General features: G+C 33.2%; 4 protein-coding genes and 1 long non-coding RNA gene across 6 annotated transcripts; 1 reads left to right on the top strand and 4 right to left on the bottom strand.

Annotated features, from left to right (window-relative positions):
* Positions 1 to 5,449: 5,449 nt before the first annotated feature.
* On the bottom strand, positions 5,450 to 6,678 carry LOC108822859 (probable E3 ubiquitin-protein ligase LOG2). The gene is made up of 3 exons (XM_018596049.2): positions 6,324 to 6,678; positions 5,762 to 6,227; positions 5,450 to 5,681 (listed from the first exon to the last, which is right to left on the bottom strand). The coding sequence occupies exons 1-3, from the start codon at positions 6,560 to 6,562 to the stop codon at positions 5,553 to 5,555; spliced, it is 834 nt and encodes a 277-aa protein (XP_018451551.2). The 5' UTR covers positions 6,563 to 6,678; the 3' UTR covers positions 5,450 to 5,552.
* Positions 6,679 to 7,188: 510 nt separating this feature from the next.
* Positions 7,189 to 7,766, bottom strand: LOC108840780 (uncharacterized). The gene has a single exon (XM_018613599.2). The coding sequence runs from the start codon at positions 7,418 to 7,420 to the stop codon at positions 7,271 to 7,273; it is 150 nt and encodes a 49-aa protein (XP_018469101.1). The 5' UTR covers positions 7,421 to 7,766; the 3' UTR covers positions 7,189 to 7,270.
* Positions 7,767 to 9,270: 1,504 nt separating this feature from the next.
* Positions 9,271 to 10,661, bottom strand: LOC108839951 (mediator of RNA polymerase II transcription subunit 7a). 2 transcript variants are annotated; one of them, XM_018612739.2, is made up of 6 exons: positions 10,553 to 10,661; positions 10,230 to 10,365; positions 10,084 to 10,153; positions 9,826 to 9,992; positions 9,680 to 9,753; positions 9,271 to 9,502 (listed from the first exon to the last, which is right to left on the bottom strand). In XM_018612739.2, the coding sequence occupies exons 2-6, from the start codon at positions 10,362 to 10,364 to the stop codon at positions 9,442 to 9,444; spliced, it is 507 nt and encodes a 168-aa protein (XP_018468241.2). In that variant the 5' UTR covers position 10,365; positions 10,553 to 10,661; the 3' UTR covers positions 9,271 to 9,441. The 2 variants fall into 2 exon arrangements, with proteins under 2 accessions (XP_018468241.2, XP_018468240.2); XM_018612738.2 differs by having other exon boundaries at positions 10,230 to 10,368.
* Positions 10,662 to 11,137: 476 nt separating this feature from the next.
* LOC108819310 (laccase-11) lies at positions 11,138 to 13,623 on the bottom strand. The gene is made up of 6 exons (XM_018592324.2): positions 13,419 to 13,623; positions 13,165 to 13,316; positions 12,837 to 13,081; positions 12,605 to 12,733; positions 11,564 to 12,487; positions 11,138 to 11,474 (listed from the first exon to the last, which is right to left on the bottom strand). Exons 1-6 carry the CDS (start codon positions 13,521 to 13,523, stop codon positions 11,344 to 11,346), a joined length of 1,686 nt encoding a protein of 561 aa, XP_018447826.1. The 5' UTR covers positions 13,524 to 13,623; the 3' UTR covers positions 11,138 to 11,343.
* A 3,306-nt stretch (positions 13,624 to 16,929) lies between these two features.
* On the top strand, positions 16,930 to 18,033 carry LOC130505462 (uncharacterized). Its single transcript, XR_008941691.1, has 4 exons — positions 16,930 to 17,468; positions 17,578 to 17,647; positions 17,739 to 17,804; positions 17,903 to 18,033. It is a non-coding gene; the product is annotated as an uncharacterized LOC130505462 (long non-coding RNA).
* Positions 18,034 to 18,476: the final 443 nt, after the last annotated feature.

An 18,476-nucleotide genomic window follows, 5' to 3' on the forward strand; every position in this document is an offset into this window, starting at 1 on the left:
AGAGAGATTTAGTGTTTTGAGTATACCCAAGGATTTACAGTTTAGTGTTGTGTTTAGGATTTATCCAAGTGTTTAGGATTTATCCAAGGGTTTAGAGTATATCAAGAATTTAGGGTTTAGTGTTTGGATTATTTACCCACGGGTTTAAGCTTTGTCCAAGGGTTTAGGATATAGTGTTTAGTGTTTATGATTTACTCTTTTGTGACGGTTTTAAAATTGTTACTAAAAATCATCTTTTGGCAGCTAAACATATTCTAAAATCATATTTTAAAAACTTAACACAAATTATTATTATTTTATTTATCTAAACTATTAAAACTAAAGTACATTTTGTACTTAGACCAGACTTTTTCTAAATAATTACTATCTCATGCCACTGGCTCAAAACACTGCGTTTCTGATTTTTATTTGTTTTGTTTTGACGTTTCTGAAATTAGTAAACCATATCATTGAACCATTATTTGAAACCATCTAACTGAATTTGAGGTTGATAGATACAATGTGTGTTCAAAACTCGGCTAAGACACCCGATTAAATCTAGACTGTGGAGATTTTGCCATAATCAGTGAACAAATCGTAGGTAGCAATTTTTTTTTTGAGTTTTGAATGTTTAAATCTGATGTTTAATGACTAATCTATCTATTTGGCACATAAATAAAATGAAATCAATCAACAATTTGTTTATTTACAGTTGATGGCCGCCATGAAAATGGCTTTCACAGTCGTAAACCCTAAAAAATAGATTGGGGAAGATGATGTTAAAATTACCGTTATGCCACTTAGTAAAAGAAAATTAAAAAAAAAATGCAAAAACCAATACAGATAGGTCGGACCGAGGATCTGTTGGACTAAACCAGCATTTCTTAGCCGTATGATTTTAATACTAGACTTCACTCACATTAAATAATATCACATTGGTGGTCTGGATTTTTGTTTTCTAGAGATAAATAAAGTGTTTTTGTCTAAATAAAATTCTTAAATCACTAGATCTATATTACATATTATAATAGAAAATTCTTCTTAAATTCTGTAAGAACATTTAACTCAGTAGAGTAATATAGATTTTTTCACTAAAAAAACAGTAAAGTTTATGCATATTATTATTTAGTATATAATAAACATTTCAGTATAACTAATAGATTATGAAGAATATATGAAATAACCGTCAGTTATAAACACGAAATAATATGATTACCATTTACATTAGAAAATATAATTTGTAAATATAATAATATGTAATTCATATTATGTTGAAACATTTAAAATACATAACATTTGAAATGAAAAACAAATAAAAATGAACATGAAAAAAGTTTCTTATCCGCGCGTCCGCGCGGGTCAAACGCTAGTTATCTTTAAAATAAGCTGTTCATTAATTGGCAAACTATAATTAGTTGGTAATTCACTCAAGAAAAATTCATGATAAAATATTAATCTAGAAAACATTCCTATATAAATCAAAATTGTGGTAGTTAAAAGATAATCAGTGAATTAAAAGAATGTTTACATTTTTATATTTTTCAAAAAAAATGTTTACGATTGAGGGGGAGAGAGAGAGAGAGATTTAGTATTTTGGATATACCCAAAAATTTATAGTTTAGTGTTTAGGATTTACCCAAGAGTTTAGGGTATATCCAAGAATTTAGGGTTTAGTGTTTGGATTTTTATCCAAGGGTTTAGATTTTTCCAAGGGTTTAGGGTATAGTATTTAGTTTTTATGATTTACCTAAATTAAAAATATGTTTAACTTGAATATTTGGATGGAGAAGAAATATATATTTTAAGTATTTTTGGTGTTTTTTTTATATTTCAAATATTTTAGTCAACTTTAAGATAGCTTATATCTTGGATATTAACTATAAAAATAGATAACATATTCAAGTATATATGATTCAAATACCTAATGTTACCTATCAAATATTTGATTGATTCCAGTCAGTGCTTCAGATTGTCTTGGGATTTGTATTTGATTTTTTGTTACTGCTTTGTTCAAAGTTCCCTTAGATAGATCTACACAAACCAAAATTAAATAGAACAAAGACACTGGTCAAAAGACCAAACCGGAATGAAAGTTTGGTTTATTATTTCATTAATGAACAAAAATCACTCAAGTAGTGTAATGTATACAAAAGGTCGCTACGTACCTTTCGAACGAAGAGATAGATGAAAATTAAAAATATATGTCTATCATCCGTAGTTAAAAATAAATGTTTATCATCTGTAGTTAATAATTATGAACAAAAATATGTTGAGAATGTTATTACATAACCGATCTATAAACTATGTTTACAAATTTAGAACATATGTTAAAATTAAATTAAAATTTTAGAAACCAATCTCACCCTGCGCAAGGCGCAGGTCCTACCTAGTCTATACTATTAAAAGGAAAGCAGTCTTAAAAAGTCGACTTATACAAATTGTTTTGGACCCTTTCATTTTTTTAGTCCAATCTATTACATTTAACAAAATCTTATAACTAACCTATTTTATAGCAACTTAATAAGATTTTCCTTCATTTAAATAAAGCATATTACTGTTATTGACTTTAAATATTACTAATCTAAACCGTTAACTTTTAACATTTTAAATTAAGAAAGATTTGTATAAACCTCTGTTTCTATTACTAATGTTTATATAATTTTTTTGTATCGAATGATGGTGTGGAATTAATTTAAAACAACATTGTACCTCATCTATATTATTAAAAAGAAATCACTACCAAAAATTTTACTTAAAAAAATTGTTGAATTCTTTCACTAACTAATTATTTTTTCGTCCAACTATTTGAAAAATTGATTTGCGGATGCGGGTTATGAGTTTTTTTATGCGGGCTTAGTATGAGTTGATGGATTTTGGATCGCGGCTACCCGTCGACCCGCAAATTATTTAAAAGGTAAAAATTTAAAAAGTAAATACTTTTTTAAATACAAAAATTTAAAAATAATAATTTAAAATTTAAGTCATGTATAAATTTTTATTATAAATATACTTTTATAGTAATTAAATTAAATAATGATTTTTAAAATATGTATACAACCTATGGATAACCACAAAATTAAGCGGAGCGGATGCATGTACAATATTATTTATTTGTAGGTTGTGCGGGTCATATTTTAATTTTTAACCAAAACAAAGTTGAAAATCCGCGGGTTGTTGGGTCAGCGGCGCGAGTTCGACCTGCAACTCAGCCTTAACCGTGCGTATACCGGATTAATTTTTAAATTACAATATATTTTGATCTAAATTTATACACAAATATGATCAGAAAAATACAAATATAATCAGAAAGAAAAAATAAATATAAAAAAAAAAATATATACCCGTCCTTTTAGGGCGGATCAAAATCTAGTTAGTTTTTAAAATATTATATCAATAGATTTTGATCGTGCTTGCAATTTGCAAATACGTAATATTTTACTATGAAATTTTTTACTAAAAATTTAACAAATATTTTGTTAATTTGAAAGAGTGTGTATTTAAAATACTTTTACATTTAAATCAGTATTTTTAAATTCGACTTAAACCTATGATTATTATACCAGTTATTCCGGAGATCCGATAATTCAATTTAGATTTTTAAAAGTATCCATATTGAAAAATCATTAAAACTTGAGATTAACTGATTAAACTCATGGACCGATATGTAATCAAATTTGATTTAAATTGTTATAGTTTCATAATTTGTAATCTTTTAATCCAAATTTTAAGTTCATTGTTTTGCAATTTATAAAATTATGACATTTTTACAAAAAAATTATAGAAAAATAGATATAAAATAACGAGAAAATAACTAAGATTAATTATTGTGTCGTTTCGAAACATTGATATTAGTATAAAAATACATTGTTTTTTTTTTTGTAGGAGAAATATATATATATATATATATTGTTTGGAAACATTGATAGTAATACAAAAGAAATGAATATATTGTTTGGAAACATAGATAGTACTATAAAAAGAAATGAACATTACTGATTTAATATAGGTTTAACTATAAATTAGAAATGTTTATTTAATTTAAAAACTTACAAAATAAATGTTAGGTCCAACATAATATTTATGTTTTAATAAGATAGATTTTGAATGTGAAAAAAAGAAAGAGTGAAAATTTGTAAACTTTTTCATGTTGTTTTTTTTCGTTTCTCTAACAAAGAAATCAGTGATTCTCTTATGGTTAGTTTGTCATATAATTTGTTTATTTAAATTTATTTGAATCAAAAAGTTATTTTTACAGTGACTGCTTGAGCTTCACACATCTTGCTCAAACATACTTATAATTTGTTTTGCAGCCTTTTGTGGTTGTTGTTGTATTAAGTAGATGTAAATTTTCTGGTTAAAAAAAGGTAGATGTAATTTTTAATTTCTTATGAATGTTTATTACTACGTGGCTGTTATTCGCATTTGTTGAAAATGGGTCTTTTCGCCCCAACTGTGTTTACGCTAGTCTGTGGTTACTCACAAAAATAAACCAAAAATGCAGGGTCAATCAATTTATGTGATACAACGACTATAGTAGTAAGCACAGATAAAATATGTGAACAAAGATTTTGAAGTAGTTTTTAAACATTCAAACCAATAACCGTTGATTTTATTAATAATTCAAAAATCCTCAACCTAATCTAAAAAATAAAAGCTCTCAAGCATTTATTCACCAATAACTATCTAAGTCTTTGCTCATTCAAAAAAAAATCTTCTTTGCTTAAATTAGTAGAAAAAAACAAATTGGAAAAATAGTTTTCGTTTTATGGTAGAGATTCAAATTTGAATTATATTACTAAAATATTTTAATATTTAATCATACAGAAAAAAAAAACATGCTAATGAATTTGTTCTTAAAACAAATTATGTTCATATACACTGAACAAAATAACCACTGAACTGATCAAGTTTTTGTTTCATCGACATTGCAAAGTGCAAACTATGTTATAGACAGTAGTGCCAAAATGTCATTTCAAATCTAGTACTCTTGGACAATTAAATCCTTATAAATATCTTGGTAAATAATTTAGAGTTATGCTGAGTGAATAACTTGATTTACTTATCGCTCAAATAATAGTGATATATAGTATTAGATTAAGAAGAAATATCAAATGGTAATTATGTGCTATCTTATATGGTTAAACATCATTCGATCAACACATGTAGAATAGTTAAACAAAAGCATGATCCTGTAAAATCGCTTTAGTCATGAACTTAAAGATACTTGTGGGGAGGGGATGTTGATCAAGTTGCTTCAGATGGAACGTGCGAGTGAGTACTAACGGCAACGGTCTTGTCTTCGTTTTCATTATGCCTTAAGCAGCCTCTGAGATATTTTATGTAATGGCTTCACCTTGTGTGTTTGCCGTAGTTAGTCCTTTGGCCACCACATATCCTCTGGCCCAAGCTCCTATAACTAAATAAGAAGCTGCTTGTGTGTTTATTATTGTTACCCTTTTAAGAATATAAATGTCCACTTAAACAGAGGAAATATACATTGAAGAACATAATATAAACATTGCAGGATTATTACAAATCTCAAATTACAACTATTAGACAAGTTGATTGCTAAACTAAATATGTTCATCTCCATTGTTGTTACCGTTTCCCTCGAGCTCCACAAACCTCTCAGCAGGTTGTCTGCAAACAGGACACTCATTTTTCTGAAACCTTAACGCCTTAGCACATCCGCTACACATACACTGCACATATAAACCAATATCAAAATCAGAACTTTGCTTTCTTTAAGAAAAAAAATAAATATGAATCGGTTATAATATACCATGTGTCTGCAAGGAAGAACAATGGTATCGCGTGGTTCAGACAAGCATACAACGCATTCTTTTCCCTGGTCACTTGCATCCCCAGTTCCATAGATATCCTGCAACTCATATCTCGACCCACTCACCCATAGGAACTGCTTCATAACATTGGTTTTACTTTTAACCTCTCCGTTCTCCTTCACAAACGTCACTTGAGTAATCTGAGCATTCGTGGATGTGGATGATGATGATCCTTCTTCTGGAGCTGCCTCTATCTTAACCGCCAGCGGATAGATACATCTTTCAACCTCCTCCTTGAACAGCTCCGGAACCGATAAACGATCTACACCAGTTCCAGATGGTTGTATGTACTTCTGACCAAGTCCTCCCTTTTCGAAATCGAATGTGATCGGTGGTAAAGTATCTGCCTTTGTTGCTGTGAGATTGAACTCTGAGTCTTCTTCCGCAAAGAAAACGACTGTGATCCTGTTCTCCCCCGCACAAAAAAGATTCAAACTTTTTAACTTAGAAAATAAAAAACAAGAGCCAATCAATACAAGCCACGTGGGAGAAAGTCCAAACCTTCCCGGGACGGTTGCATCAAACGAGAAGGAGACGAGGAGTTGACCCGGGTTCTCCGGGTCGGGTTCGAGCCTCAGAGTCTCCTTCCTCAGGTTAACGTCGTTGCGAATCGTGGCGGGTTTCTCGTACTCGATGTAAGGAGGTTGAGGTTGTTGAGTTTGAGTCGCTGGAGAAACATTGATCTTCCCTCTTCTTGTTCTTCTCCCGCCATCTCCGATGCAGCAGCAGAGATTCCCCATCTCAGATTCTTAAACTCGATTAGATCGATTCAGAGTTAGGTGTAATGGTCAACTCTGTAATTGAGAGACGAGAACGAGGAACAAGTCAAGAGCAATGGGCGTCATTATTTAAGCTTAATCAAGTAAACGTCTTTGTCTTAATAAATTACTAAAATAATTGTTTTAGTAAGGACAGGACACTAATCTTTAATCTATGTGTAATATAGCAAAAGGTCTGCAAAAAGTCTATTGATATAGATGGAAAGTTATTCTCGACCTACTAATATTTGTTCGGCCTATATTAATTGGGCGGTTAGTGGAAAACGTTGGTTAATGCTTATTTGTGTGTGATTATTAGTCAATGTTTGCTTCCTCTTCTTTTCTTTTTCTCTTTTAAAATATTCCAAACATTTCTTTTGGTAGAATGTCTCGATTCTAGAGTTCATATTCCAAACATTTCTTTTGGTAGAATATCTCATATCTTATATATTATGAAAATATAAAAAGTTCATATAACGTAGAAAATGTGATCTTATATCATTATTGACAATTTTTATTATCTTATTTCATGACCATAATGCCAGTGGAAAAGAGTTGGAACTTTTTAGCAAGCAAAAAAAGGGAGTTGGAACTCGGAAGCATCCAAGAAACAAAAACAAAACATTATCATGGTTACAATGGCAAATGCAGATTTTACAAAATGGGTTAAACAAACAAAAATACAAAAATCTACAACTCTCGAGTCTCGATCTCGTGTTGAATGAATTTTTCTTCATCTTTTTCCTCATATATTGTTCCCAAAGACGGTGAAGCTGAGACCCTCACTGGGAAAATATGAATCGCCGGTACAACTTCCAAAGGTCCTATCATCCTCGCCATTCCAAAATGGTAATTCTAAAAACTAAGATACCTCTTGACAAGTACAGTATAGTTGTCGACTTTGCTCTGTAGTTGAGTGTGGAGATTATCTAGTACTGGTGATGCTTATAGATAGATGAGTCGTAATCATCGTCTATAGAAGGAGTTTTAATGGGGAGATATAATAGTAGTGGTTTAGTATGAATGCGAGAGACATAGAGCGAAAGTCACGTGGGGAAAATATGTAATGAACTACGCGGTCTGATTTGTCGTCGCACGTGATACTTATGTTTCCATTTAGAGATTGACGCGCTTCTAGTAAAAACAAATGAGCAGCGACGCGTATACTGCTTACTTTGCTGACACGTCTGCATGCCCTACATGAGAAAGACAATACTATGTTCATGTGGTTGATAAATCATCTCACCAAACAGGCCTAGCGGTGTGTGATCCTGGTTTCCGGTTTAACTTTTGGTTCGTTGTCCGGTTATCATGAACATTCATCTATGGTTTGATGGATTGATGATTTTTTTTTTCATTATTTTTCTTTCCTTTATTCGTTTGTTAAAAAATGACTATGTGGACCTGATTCCTTGTACCGTATTGCCTCGGATAGAAAACACATAGTCACCAGCTCGAATTTGAACATATTGTATATGTGATATATTTTTCTTTTGGTAAAATGTATGTGTGGTATATTAAGAAGTGATCATCGAACAACATGACGTAAAAGTTCCAACCCCCCCCCCCCCCCCACATAACTATAATCATAAGATACTTGAGAAATAGATGGACTATAACTATCATGAGATACCAATATATAGATACAAAATCTCATCTTATACATTTATAACAAAATACAAAAGGGAATATATATCTAAAAACAAGATGAAAGATCAGAGGGATTGTCAAAAAGCTTCCTCATCATGTTCTTGATCGTCTTCTTCTATCTCTCGTTCTTCTAAAATCGTCTCAAGAACCGGAGAAGTAGATGGTTTCTCCGGATAAATTATTTGCGGAGGAGCCGCCTCCATCCACCATGCCACAGCTCTCTTTACTTCAGTTAAATTTCGATCACGACGGTTATCAAAGAAACACATACTCGATCGATAGATTCAAAAATTGCAGAAATAACTCAAGATATTACGTTTAGTGTTTTTTCTGTAAGGGGATATTACGTTTAGTGACGAAGAAGTGTTATTACTCGAAGACATATATAGAGAAGGAGAGAATGATTGGTTGATTTGAATGGTGGACAGGTGGACGATCCATAATGAACAAAGTTGGTTGTTGTCGACTTCCTCTTGTTTGATATAACTATACAACGGTACAAGAATATTTCAGAACCTATAATTTTTTTTGTAAATGCATGAGCAACACGCGTGTATCTTTATATTCCTACACGTTTCTTTCAAATGCTAAGATATTATTTATGCGTTTACGTCGCTTTTGTGCAGCTACATCACCCCCAAGCAAATTAATTAATGGCCAGATCTTTTTGCGGTCAGTGACACGCTAAGATAGTTAGGCTAGACTGCTTTTTTAACCACTTAGTTCTACACTTCTACACATTCAATTCCGATGTGCTCAGCTAAGACAATCCTTTAGTTTTGAGTAATTAAAAAAACTAAAACAATATAGTTTCCTTCACCCAAAGTGGTAAAAGCTTTAAGAAATTGCTACATACATATATCATATCCTTTTAAACGTTTATACAACGCTTTGGTAATTTTATGATCCAAGAGTCGTTGATGGAATTCACAAAAGGCTTTTACAGCTTCGATGGTACAATGGGTTGGAAGGATTTAAGCCTAAACGTTTCTAGTAGCGTAGACAATCATCAAGGGCCACATTATGGGTTGCCGACGATATGCGATGTTAAGTATTTTATAACATCATGAGAAAAGTTCCCATAACTTTGGTTTACAATCCTGGTACATTGTATCTACTTAGTCTTGTGCTGTAAACAATTTTTTTTTCTAAAGAAAAAAAGCTTGAGAGGGTCAAACAGTGATAGGTTTTACATAAAACGGGTAAGAACTCTATTGTCCATCTAAAGTGACGAAAGCATCCTTTAGAAGTCTTTGTGCTTCTTCTCTCCTCCTGCACACAAACCAAAACAACACTATCACCAATTAATTTGTGTGCTGATTTTCTATCTCCACAACACAATGAAAGAAGAACCCATCAGAACTAACCAACAAGTTTTTAAATAATCTTTATAGTTACACAGACTGATCTCAATACCACTAAGACAAAAAAAAAAAAAACATTACAAACCTCTTAATGTCCTCCACAGCTTGCTTCCTCTGTTGGATCTGAAGCTCCATAATGTGAATAAGCGTTGCTCTCGCCTGAACATCAAGATAAAACATTAAAGCACCAAAACAGATGAAACCATGAAGTAAAACAGGAATCTTTCATACCTGGTGAGGCCTCAAGGAATTGAGAAGGTGATGCAAATTCTTGAAGATAGAAGAAATGTCACCAATCCTCTTTGCATACTGAGAAGGCCTCTCAACGAGAACATCAGCAAGCTCCAGTATATGTAACTGCAATTCTCTATTCAGAGACCTGAGTTCCTTCTTGTAATCTAACACCAAGATAAATTAGAATCTTCCTCACCATCCTCATCATCAACTCTAGAAGCTCGAAGTATAATGAGTTTAGAAGATCCAACATACCAACATTAGAGTCTTTAGGATAAAGCTGTGGCACTCCTTGCTCTTCTAAGCTTGGAAGAACATCCTCTGTCTAGCAACCAAGGCAATTGAAATTTTAAAGTTCGAAACTTTGATTAAGAGGAAACGTGAAGGGGGGGATCTCTCACAGTGTAATTGCCACCGAAACAAATGTAGGTTCCTTCGATCGGAGGCGGAGGTTGGGGAGCTGTGTTAGGGTTTTCAGAGTAATCCTTGTAGAGTCTGTAATAGGGAGGAGGCGGCGGATACGTAGCTGTAGCCATTCTGCTACAGATCCAGATCATATAATCAGCAACAAGGTAATAACTATATATCCCTAATTAGGGTTTTTAATCGATTCGATGAACCGACTCCTTAACATCACAATGCAAATCTCGATCACTAATCTAATCTAAGAGTGATTTAGTAGCAATTGGAAGAGAGCAACTAGGTTTAAAACAAAAGCACAAACCTTTTTGGGGGGGGGGGAAACAAGGAAGATCGAAGAAGCTTTGCTTTGAGCTTCGGAGATGATGATGCGACGACGGCGCGGAGCGAGGAAGAACGACGAAACAGATTTTCCAAAATGTGGTTCTCTGGTTTAACTTTTGCGGGTTACCGGTTAAATCAGACGGGGTGAGTAGAGTCGGTTTAGTTCGGTTTAATTAAAAGTTAACTAAAATTTTGAAATACTTTATATTCTTAATGAACTTTTAGATGATTTTACGTAAATTTTTAGAATTTATTATTTTAATTAATTAATTTTATTTTAATTATAGAAGTTATAATATTATTTGTGACTAAATGTTTCCGCAAAAATAATAATTATAAACTAACTATAGTAAAATTCACAACTTTAAATTGTTTGATAATATTAAGTTTCAAACTATTATATAAAACAAAAAGATTCAATTACACTAATTTAAAATGATATTTTACATTTTATGTTTTATATTTTTGATGCAAAACTTCTATGGTATCCAACTGAATACACGCTCATATATTATCACCATTGAGATTTTATGGTTTTAGGTTGACTTATTGTATAAACCAACAATAAACAAGAGACCTTGTTGTGAAACATTTAGTTACATTTCTTATGCAAATTCAGGGGTGATGTTGTTGTTGTACAGCCCCACATGAAATAATCTCAAACACATAAAACCAACAGAAAGAAAAATACAATCAACAAAGAATGTCATCAGTGACTTAAACAAATATATGTGAAGAAGAAGCGAGTGAATGTGTTCCGGTTTCAGATTCTTAGCATGATGGATAATCTTTGGGCGGTGGTAGAACGGAAAGCTCAGGTGTATTCCCGTTCTCAACAACAAAAGCCATCTTTAGACCCCACATTGTGTGGACTTCCAAGTGACAATGCATAAACCAAACACCTACAACAACATATATGCCTAGATCAGTTGAGTTGCTTGTCATATATATGTGATCATTATCACTATATGCGTTTATTGATAGATCATACCTGGATTATCAGCCCTGAATCTGATGGCTGCCCAACCACCGGTAGGTACTCCAACCGTGTTTCTCTCGGGCGGGTCAATGAGATTAAACTTAGCTGGATCTTTCTTGGGGTCAAAGTTTCCAACACCAGTTCCAACCACAAAGAAGTTGTAGCCGTGAAGATGGAAAGGATGTGACTCAACAGTTAGTAGATTTGTGTCTTGCAAGACTAGCTCAATTGTTGTATTGAACTTAACTCGGCTTAGTCTTGTCCCCGTAGATGTCCCCAGGTTAGCCGTGAGTGGCACACCAGTGTAGTTAAACGCTTTAGGTGGTCTATCGGGGAAGTCGGTCCTGAAAACTCCAGGGAGGTTGAAGTAATGAGCTTTCAAAAGCGCGATTTTCGGCATAATGAACGTGATATTGTTTATGGAAGCTGCAAGATTGGTCCCGTTCACACAGGTTGGGCAAGCATTAATGCCTAGGCCGATCGTGTAAAACAATCTACGGTCAACTTTAAGAGGTACAAGAGCTGGAAAGTTCGGTGTATTGAGACTCCTAAGCTTTCCGTTATAGTCCAAAGCAAATGATGTGTCATTAGATGAAGGAAGCTTTGGTAAGATCGGTATGACCGTGTTTGGTACACCTTTGTATTGAAGAATAGCGGTTGCGGTTTTGTTGTCTACGGATACTGGAGCGTCCATGAACGGACCAGCTGCCATGAAGTAACGGTTTGGAGAGCGGTCAGTTTTGACTAGAACATTTGTGGTTTGACCTGGACCGATTAAAATAAATTTGGTTGTGAATGGTTTAGTGTAGACTGCATCGATCTCCACCACGGTCATGTCGTGGCCTGCGATCCCGAAGAACAGCTCGTCATTTAGTGCAGCGTTGACGATCCTCAGAAGGTATGTTTTTCCGGCTTCTACCTCCACCACGAATGTGTCTATACAGAAATAAACATTTTAACAAAAAAAAGATTTTTTTTTTTGCGCAACAAACATTTTAACAAAAAAAGATATGATCTGGTTAAAACGGGTTTTATAAGGTTAACAAGTTTTACGTTTCTCAGAACATGGAAAGAGCGGTCCAGGTTTTCCATTTATGGTATGAGCATCTGACATCGGAGGTGGTGCGCCCAACTGGTTGGCTTGGTTAACCGCCGTCTCAACGTCTCTGTTCCACCATTCTCCTACAAAGATATTTTTAAAAAAGAAAGGAAAAAACAGGAAAAATGAGAAAACCAGTAAAATAGACCAGGCCAGACTACACCGGTCTAAATAATAATCACCAACCGAGGACTATGTTGGTTTCTTGGTATGGTTGTGGGAAAGGATATGGTTTTCCTGGTTGAGGCAAGATGACAATAGCTCCATACACGGTGGCTCTTAGCCAGAGGATGTGTGCGTGCCACCAGAGAGTCCCACGTTGTCCGGTCACGTTGAAATCATAAACATAACTTTGTCCGGTCTGCATCGGACACTGAGTTATGTATGCAGGACCATCCGCCCAACCATTTCGGTACTGTTTAAGACCATGCCTGTAAAAAAAACGTTACAATTTTTGGCTCACAAAAAATATGATTAAACGGGTTTGAGACGTACGAAAGAGAGATTTTATTACCAATGGATGGACAAATTGTACTGCACATGGTTGGTGACATTGATGATGACTCGATCACCTTCTCTTGCGTAAACCGTTGGTCCAGGGAACATTCCGTTAACTGTGACAATCGGTTTAGCATTGCATAACCGGCTTACGTTCTTCATTTGAACCTGTTCAAAAATCCAAACGCTAGTATATTACAAAACCCTACATATCTAATATACCTCAACTTTATAAACCGGTTTAGTCAAACCAAGAAATCAAATACGTACATCGAATTGGTACTTCTTCACCGCTGCATCCACGGGAGCATCACCAAGAAATCCAAGAAGATAAAAGAAGAGAAAGAGAAAACCCGGGTTTCGGATTATCTTCATTTCCGGTTTAGTCTTCCGGTTTTCTGCAATGATGAGAATTTTTTGTATTAAATCTTGTATTGCTTTTTGTTATACAGATTGTATTGAAGATATCGTGGCTGGTTACAAATGCTTATATAATGTCAGTGCAACAAAAGGTTGGTGAATCTCTTGAAATATATAAAATGTTATTTCCTATATATCTCTATACAAGAGAATTCAATGTGGAAAACAGATTAAACAATATTATTAAGAAAAATTGAAAATATATAATCGAAGAAGAAGGCTTTTAAGCAACTTTCTGAAAGACGTTGGCGAATCAGCGTTACGTTTGTTAATAATATGGAGTACCTTCGAAGTTGATATCTGAGCTTTAAATTAACATTTTTGACTTTTTCGTTTACCATTGAAATTTTAAAATACGAATATTTCGGTTCAAGTCTCCCCAATTCAAGAAAGTTTCTAGATCATACCAATACTTGCTTTATTATTCCAAAAGCCCTCAAACTCAAAATTAAGCTTTTCACAGAAACATCATCATCTCAAAGGCATTAATTTCTTATAGGAAATTTAGGTGAATTATTGTTCGTAAAACCGAGTTTTAACATTTTGAGAACTTAATTATTATATGAGTAAATAGGTCGATCGTTTATAGATTTTGAAGATTGCCCCAGTAATATCGCCTAACTCTAGAACCTCACAAGATCAATTTCACAAGTGACATACTGATATCCCGATCTGTGTTTCATGATGACAACCCTTTCCTAACTCTTGCAAGTTATGAAGATATTGGTAATGGAAAATTGAATCCAAATTCCCTAATCTGTATGAATATATTCACTTATATTACTATTTTAACCATAAGTGTTTTATAGTATATGATATAGATTCTGATTTGTTACGGATATCATTGGCGAAATGTTTGATCTACGAGAAGTGTATTTGATTTATCTAAATTAATATAAACCATAACTTAAAATTTAACAATTTTTCTTATAAAGAGGTCAATGGCCCATGTACAAAAAATTGGTCTATTTTCTTATTTTTAAATAACTAAATGCAGAGAATATTAATATTTTTTTTTATTAATAACATTTATGTCAACTAAAAACAAATCAAAATTTCCGGCGTCAGAGATATATGACATGCTCGAATTTTTTAATGAATTTTCATTATATTTTAGTTTTTTTTTATTTTGGTACGATTTGGTTTGCGATTTCGGATAATAGGATTCATATTATACACAAACTTATATAGAAATTTAATTATAAAGAATTTATTTAATTCGAGGACAAACCCGCGCTTTCGAAGCGCGGGTCAAAATCTAATTAATTTCTTATAGGAAATTTAGGTGAATTATTGTTCGTAAAACCGAGTTTTAACATTTTGAGAACTTAATTATTATATGAGTAAATACGTCAATCGTTTATAGATTTTGAAGATTGCCTCGGTAATATCTCGATATTAACACAACCCCTAAAACGATAACCAGGCTAATATTTGATTCCTGAAAACTTTCTTTGCGGTAACATGTTGCTTAGCCGGTCGTTAAGTCTTGTACTCCCTCCGTTTCATATTATTTATCGTTTTAATCTTATGCACACAGATTAATAAAATATTTAATTTTACATATTTCCAAAATAAAAACACTATTACAAATACAGCTAACCATATATCAACCAATAGAAAAATAGAAAAGATAATATTGTCAATAAATTTTGCATTGAAAACCGAAAATGACACTTATTTTGAAACAAAAATTTTTTCTAGAACGACAAATAATTTGAAACGGAGGGAGTATATTTTAATTTTATTGCAGTTATGTAGTGATGTTTTTGGGTAAGTGAAAATGACTGGCCTTTGAATCATGTCCTTCTATATATATAAAATTTCCCAACGAGATCATATGTATAAGGTTCAAAAATTGAATCTCAACTAACGTATCAGAAAATTACGCTATTGACTGGTCATATTATACAAACTAGGTATTTTCATGCACCATGTGCAATAAAAGAATTTTAAAATATTTTTAATAGATAAATATAAATTATATTTAACTTTTATTAATATTATAAATTTTCTTTTTATCAATATTTAAAATTAAGATAAAAATAATTTTGTTTATTTTGAATTATATTTAAAAATGTGCATGTATATATTTTAAATTATAATATGAGGTAGATTTTTCTATCTATTTATTTTAATTAAATATATTAAATAAATATGTAAAATAGCATAATTGTCAAAAAATTAAAATTAAACAATATTTATAAAATATGTAGATATATATAAGAAACTAATAATTTTACGATTTAATTTGATTTTATGATTTAATTTTTATAATTTTCTAAAAATATGTATATATTTTTGAAATATGTTTAATTTAAATGATATTTCGAAATTTGAAATGCCATAATTGAATATAATCGAAATTCGAAAGTTTACCAAAAATATAGATTAACATTAAATATAATTGTCCATGTCATATTAATCTATAAGACATGTCATCAATTTTAGTAGTCATGTCACAATTATTAATCTAGGTGTTTTCCTGCACCATGTGTAGTGATGAATTTTTTAAAAGTTAAATTTTATATTTTAAAATGTAATTTATTAATATTATATATTTTTATTTTTGACCAATAATTAATATAAATATCATTAATTAAGCATAAAATTAAGAGAATTTTTTTAATTATATTTAAGAATGATATATATATAAAGTTAAAATCGTAGATTAAAAAATATTTATTTCATTTGGTTAAATGTATTAAATCAACTTGTACAAAATTACTAAAAATCATATAAAATTGTATAGTTATCAAAAATTAAAACTAAATAATATTTACATAATTTGTAGATACCTAAAAGAAACTAATGATATTATTTTTTTGAACGTCTGGATCGATTATTATCGATTAATTATGCTATTACAATGATGAGAATATTACAAAGACGATTATACAGCCGACAATTCTACCATCTTGTGAGAATACACGCCTGACTGCACATCTCCGAGCCGTCCTATGAGATCCATGTTCGATGGTACGCCCTGCACCAAGCTGAAGATCTCCTGTAATCCGTTTCTCCATAAGTTGCATAATTTGGTATTTTCTGGGGTTTGAACCCCAGACCTCCGGGTGTAGAAGCATTACATGAACCCTTAGTCAAACCATTGGACCAAGGGGGCTTCCACAAAATTCCGATTTTTGTGATATTACAATTTTTTTTTTAAATTCCGAAAATTTAGAAAATTTTAGATAAGGCGTGTTCGTTTGGTTGCCGCAGGTCCGGCGTCAGCGTCAGCGGCAATGATTCTCGCACAAAGCTTGTTCGTTTCATCGACGCCGGTATGTGCGGCTGCGTCTGCGTCTAAACGCCAGCACCTGCGTCAGACGCCGAGAAAATCCCGCGGTCGCGACTTATTTGCTGCGTCAACCTAACCTAATTACCATATTACCCTTGACCTAATTTACTAATTACCCAAAAAACCTAAGATATTTGACGCAGTCGACGCTTGACGCCTCTCCAACTTCCATTGACGCAACTCGACCAGAGATCTCTGACGAACACCTTTCGATCTCCGACAAACTCCGAGCTCTCTCTCGATCTCCGGCGAACTGCGACATCTCAAGCTCTCTCTCTCGAACTCCGGCGAACTCCGAGCTCTCTCTCGATCCATCTCGTCTCGCAGAGCTCTCTCTCTCTCTCTCTGGATCCATCTCGCAGAGCTCTCTCTCTCTCTCTCAATCTCCGACATCTCAACCTCTCTCTCTCGATCTCCGGTGAACTCCGAGCTCTCTCTCTCTCGATCTCCGACGAACTCCGAGCTCTCTCTCTCGATCTATCTATTGCAGAGCTCTCTCTCTCGATCTACCCATCTCCCAGCTCATCTCATCTCAAGCTCTCTCTTCTCCATACCCATCTCGAGCTCGACCAAACCCATCACTTCCTTTTCTTGTTGAGGTATGTTCTCGGATTGTAATGTGTCTGATACAAAGTATGTGTCTTTGAGATGGGTTTGTGTCTGATGTTGATGCTTTACTGATGCTTTTGTAATGGGTTTATGTAATAGCTGGACAGGAACGGCGCCCAAGGAATCATCTCTCAGTTCTTGAAGCATTTGGGAACACCAAAACTCTCAGGTATGTATATGTTCACTGAGAGGTCTCTTTGCTATTCTGAGTTGTTTGTAATGGAACAGAGAAACTTACATGTGTGTTTGCTTTGTCTCAGGCTCTCTCAGGCTTCTCCATAGCTTTCTCGAAGCAAACCCATCTCTCCTCTGTTTCTCACTCTCTCGTAAGGCTCCTCTATAAGTACTTGTTATTTGGTTTCAATCCCAAACTGTATTTATAAGTACTTGTGTTTGTGTTTGTGTTTGTGTTTGTGTAACATAGGTTTCTCTCTTCTTTGCCGCAGCTCGAGCTCTCTCTCTCTCTTCTGACGAAAACCCAGGGCTTTTTCTCCTCCAACGCAACGCTCGCTCTCTCTCCCGATCTCAGACGCACACCCTCTCTTCTTTGTTTTGGTAAGATTACAGAACGTTCTGATTTTGTTGAAAGTTCTCTGTTTGATGATCATATAGAGGTACCACCATTAAGCTTGTTTTGTTGCAAGATGAGGTCACGAGTTCTTGTTTCTAGCTCTTCCTCAGAACTTCTGAGTTTTTCTCTCTGTGTTTGAAACTCCTCTTTGTATGTGAGCTTACCTAGTTACCTTTGTTCCTTCTCTGTGTCACTTTTTTTTTTAAGTAGAACTACAGAGGCATCATAGTCAAGTGAGTACTATTTCGCTTCCTTGGTTTCATATCATAACTAGAATCTGTCTGAAGCATTAGTTCTCTTCATGAAGCTTTTCTTATGTTTTTTTTTATATAGCTTCCTGTTGTTTAGTGATCTTTAGCTTTTCTTATGTTTTTTTTTTAGTGATCTGTAGCTTTTCTTATGGTTTTTAGTGATCACACTGTGTTCT

The sequence above is a fragment of the Raphanus sativus genome, chromosome 2, assembly GCF_000801105.2.
Source record: "Raphanus sativus cultivar WK10039 chromosome 2, ASM80110v3, whole genome shotgun sequence".
Lineage (NCBI taxonomy): Eukaryota > Viridiplantae > Streptophyta > Magnoliopsida > Brassicales > Brassicaceae > Raphanus > Raphanus sativus.

Excerpts from the sequence above, each read along its gene's own strand:
- LOC108822859 (XM_018596049.2), bottom strand. The coding sequence starts at position 6,562 with ATGGGGAATCTCTGCTGCTGCATCGGAGATGGCGGGAGAAGAACAAGA. Across the intron at positions 6,228-6,323 it reads GATGCAACCGTCCCGGGAAG|GATCACAGTCGTTTTCTTTG; the intron begins GTTTGGACTTTC and ends GGGGGAGAACAG. Across the intron at positions 5,682-5,761 it reads TTCTTCCTTGCAGACACATG|TGTATGTGTAGCGGATGTGC; the intron begins GTATATTATAAC and ends TTATATGTGCAG.
- LOC108840780 (XM_018613599.2), bottom strand. The coding sequence starts at position 7,420 with ATGGCGAGGATGATAGGACCTTTGGAAGTTGTACCGGCGATTCATATT.
- LOC108839951 (XM_018612739.2), bottom strand. The coding sequence starts at position 10,364 with ATGGCTACAGCTACGTATCCGCCGCCTCCTCCCTATTACAGACTCTAC. Across the intron at positions 10,154-10,229 it reads GTTTCGGTGGCAATTACACT|ACAGAGGATGTTCTTCCAAG; the intron begins GTGAGAGATCCC and ends CTTGGTTGCTAG. Across the intron at positions 9,993-10,083 it reads TCCTAAAGACTCTAATGTTG|ATTACAAGAAGGAACTCAGG; the intron begins GTATGTTGGATC and ends TCTTGGTGTTAG.
- LOC108819310 (XM_018592324.2), bottom strand. The coding sequence starts at position 13,523 with ATGAAGATAATCCGAAACCCGGGTTTTCTCTTTCTCTTCTTTTATCTT. Across the intron at positions 12,734-12,836 it reads AGAAACCAACATAGTCCTCG|GAGAATGGTGGAACAGAGAC; the intron begins GTTGGTGATTAT and ends ATATCTTTGTAG. Across the intron at positions 12,488-12,604 it reads CTTTCCATGTTCTGAGAAAC|ACACATTCGTGGTGGAGGTA; the intron begins GTAAAACTTGTT and ends ATTTCTGTATAG.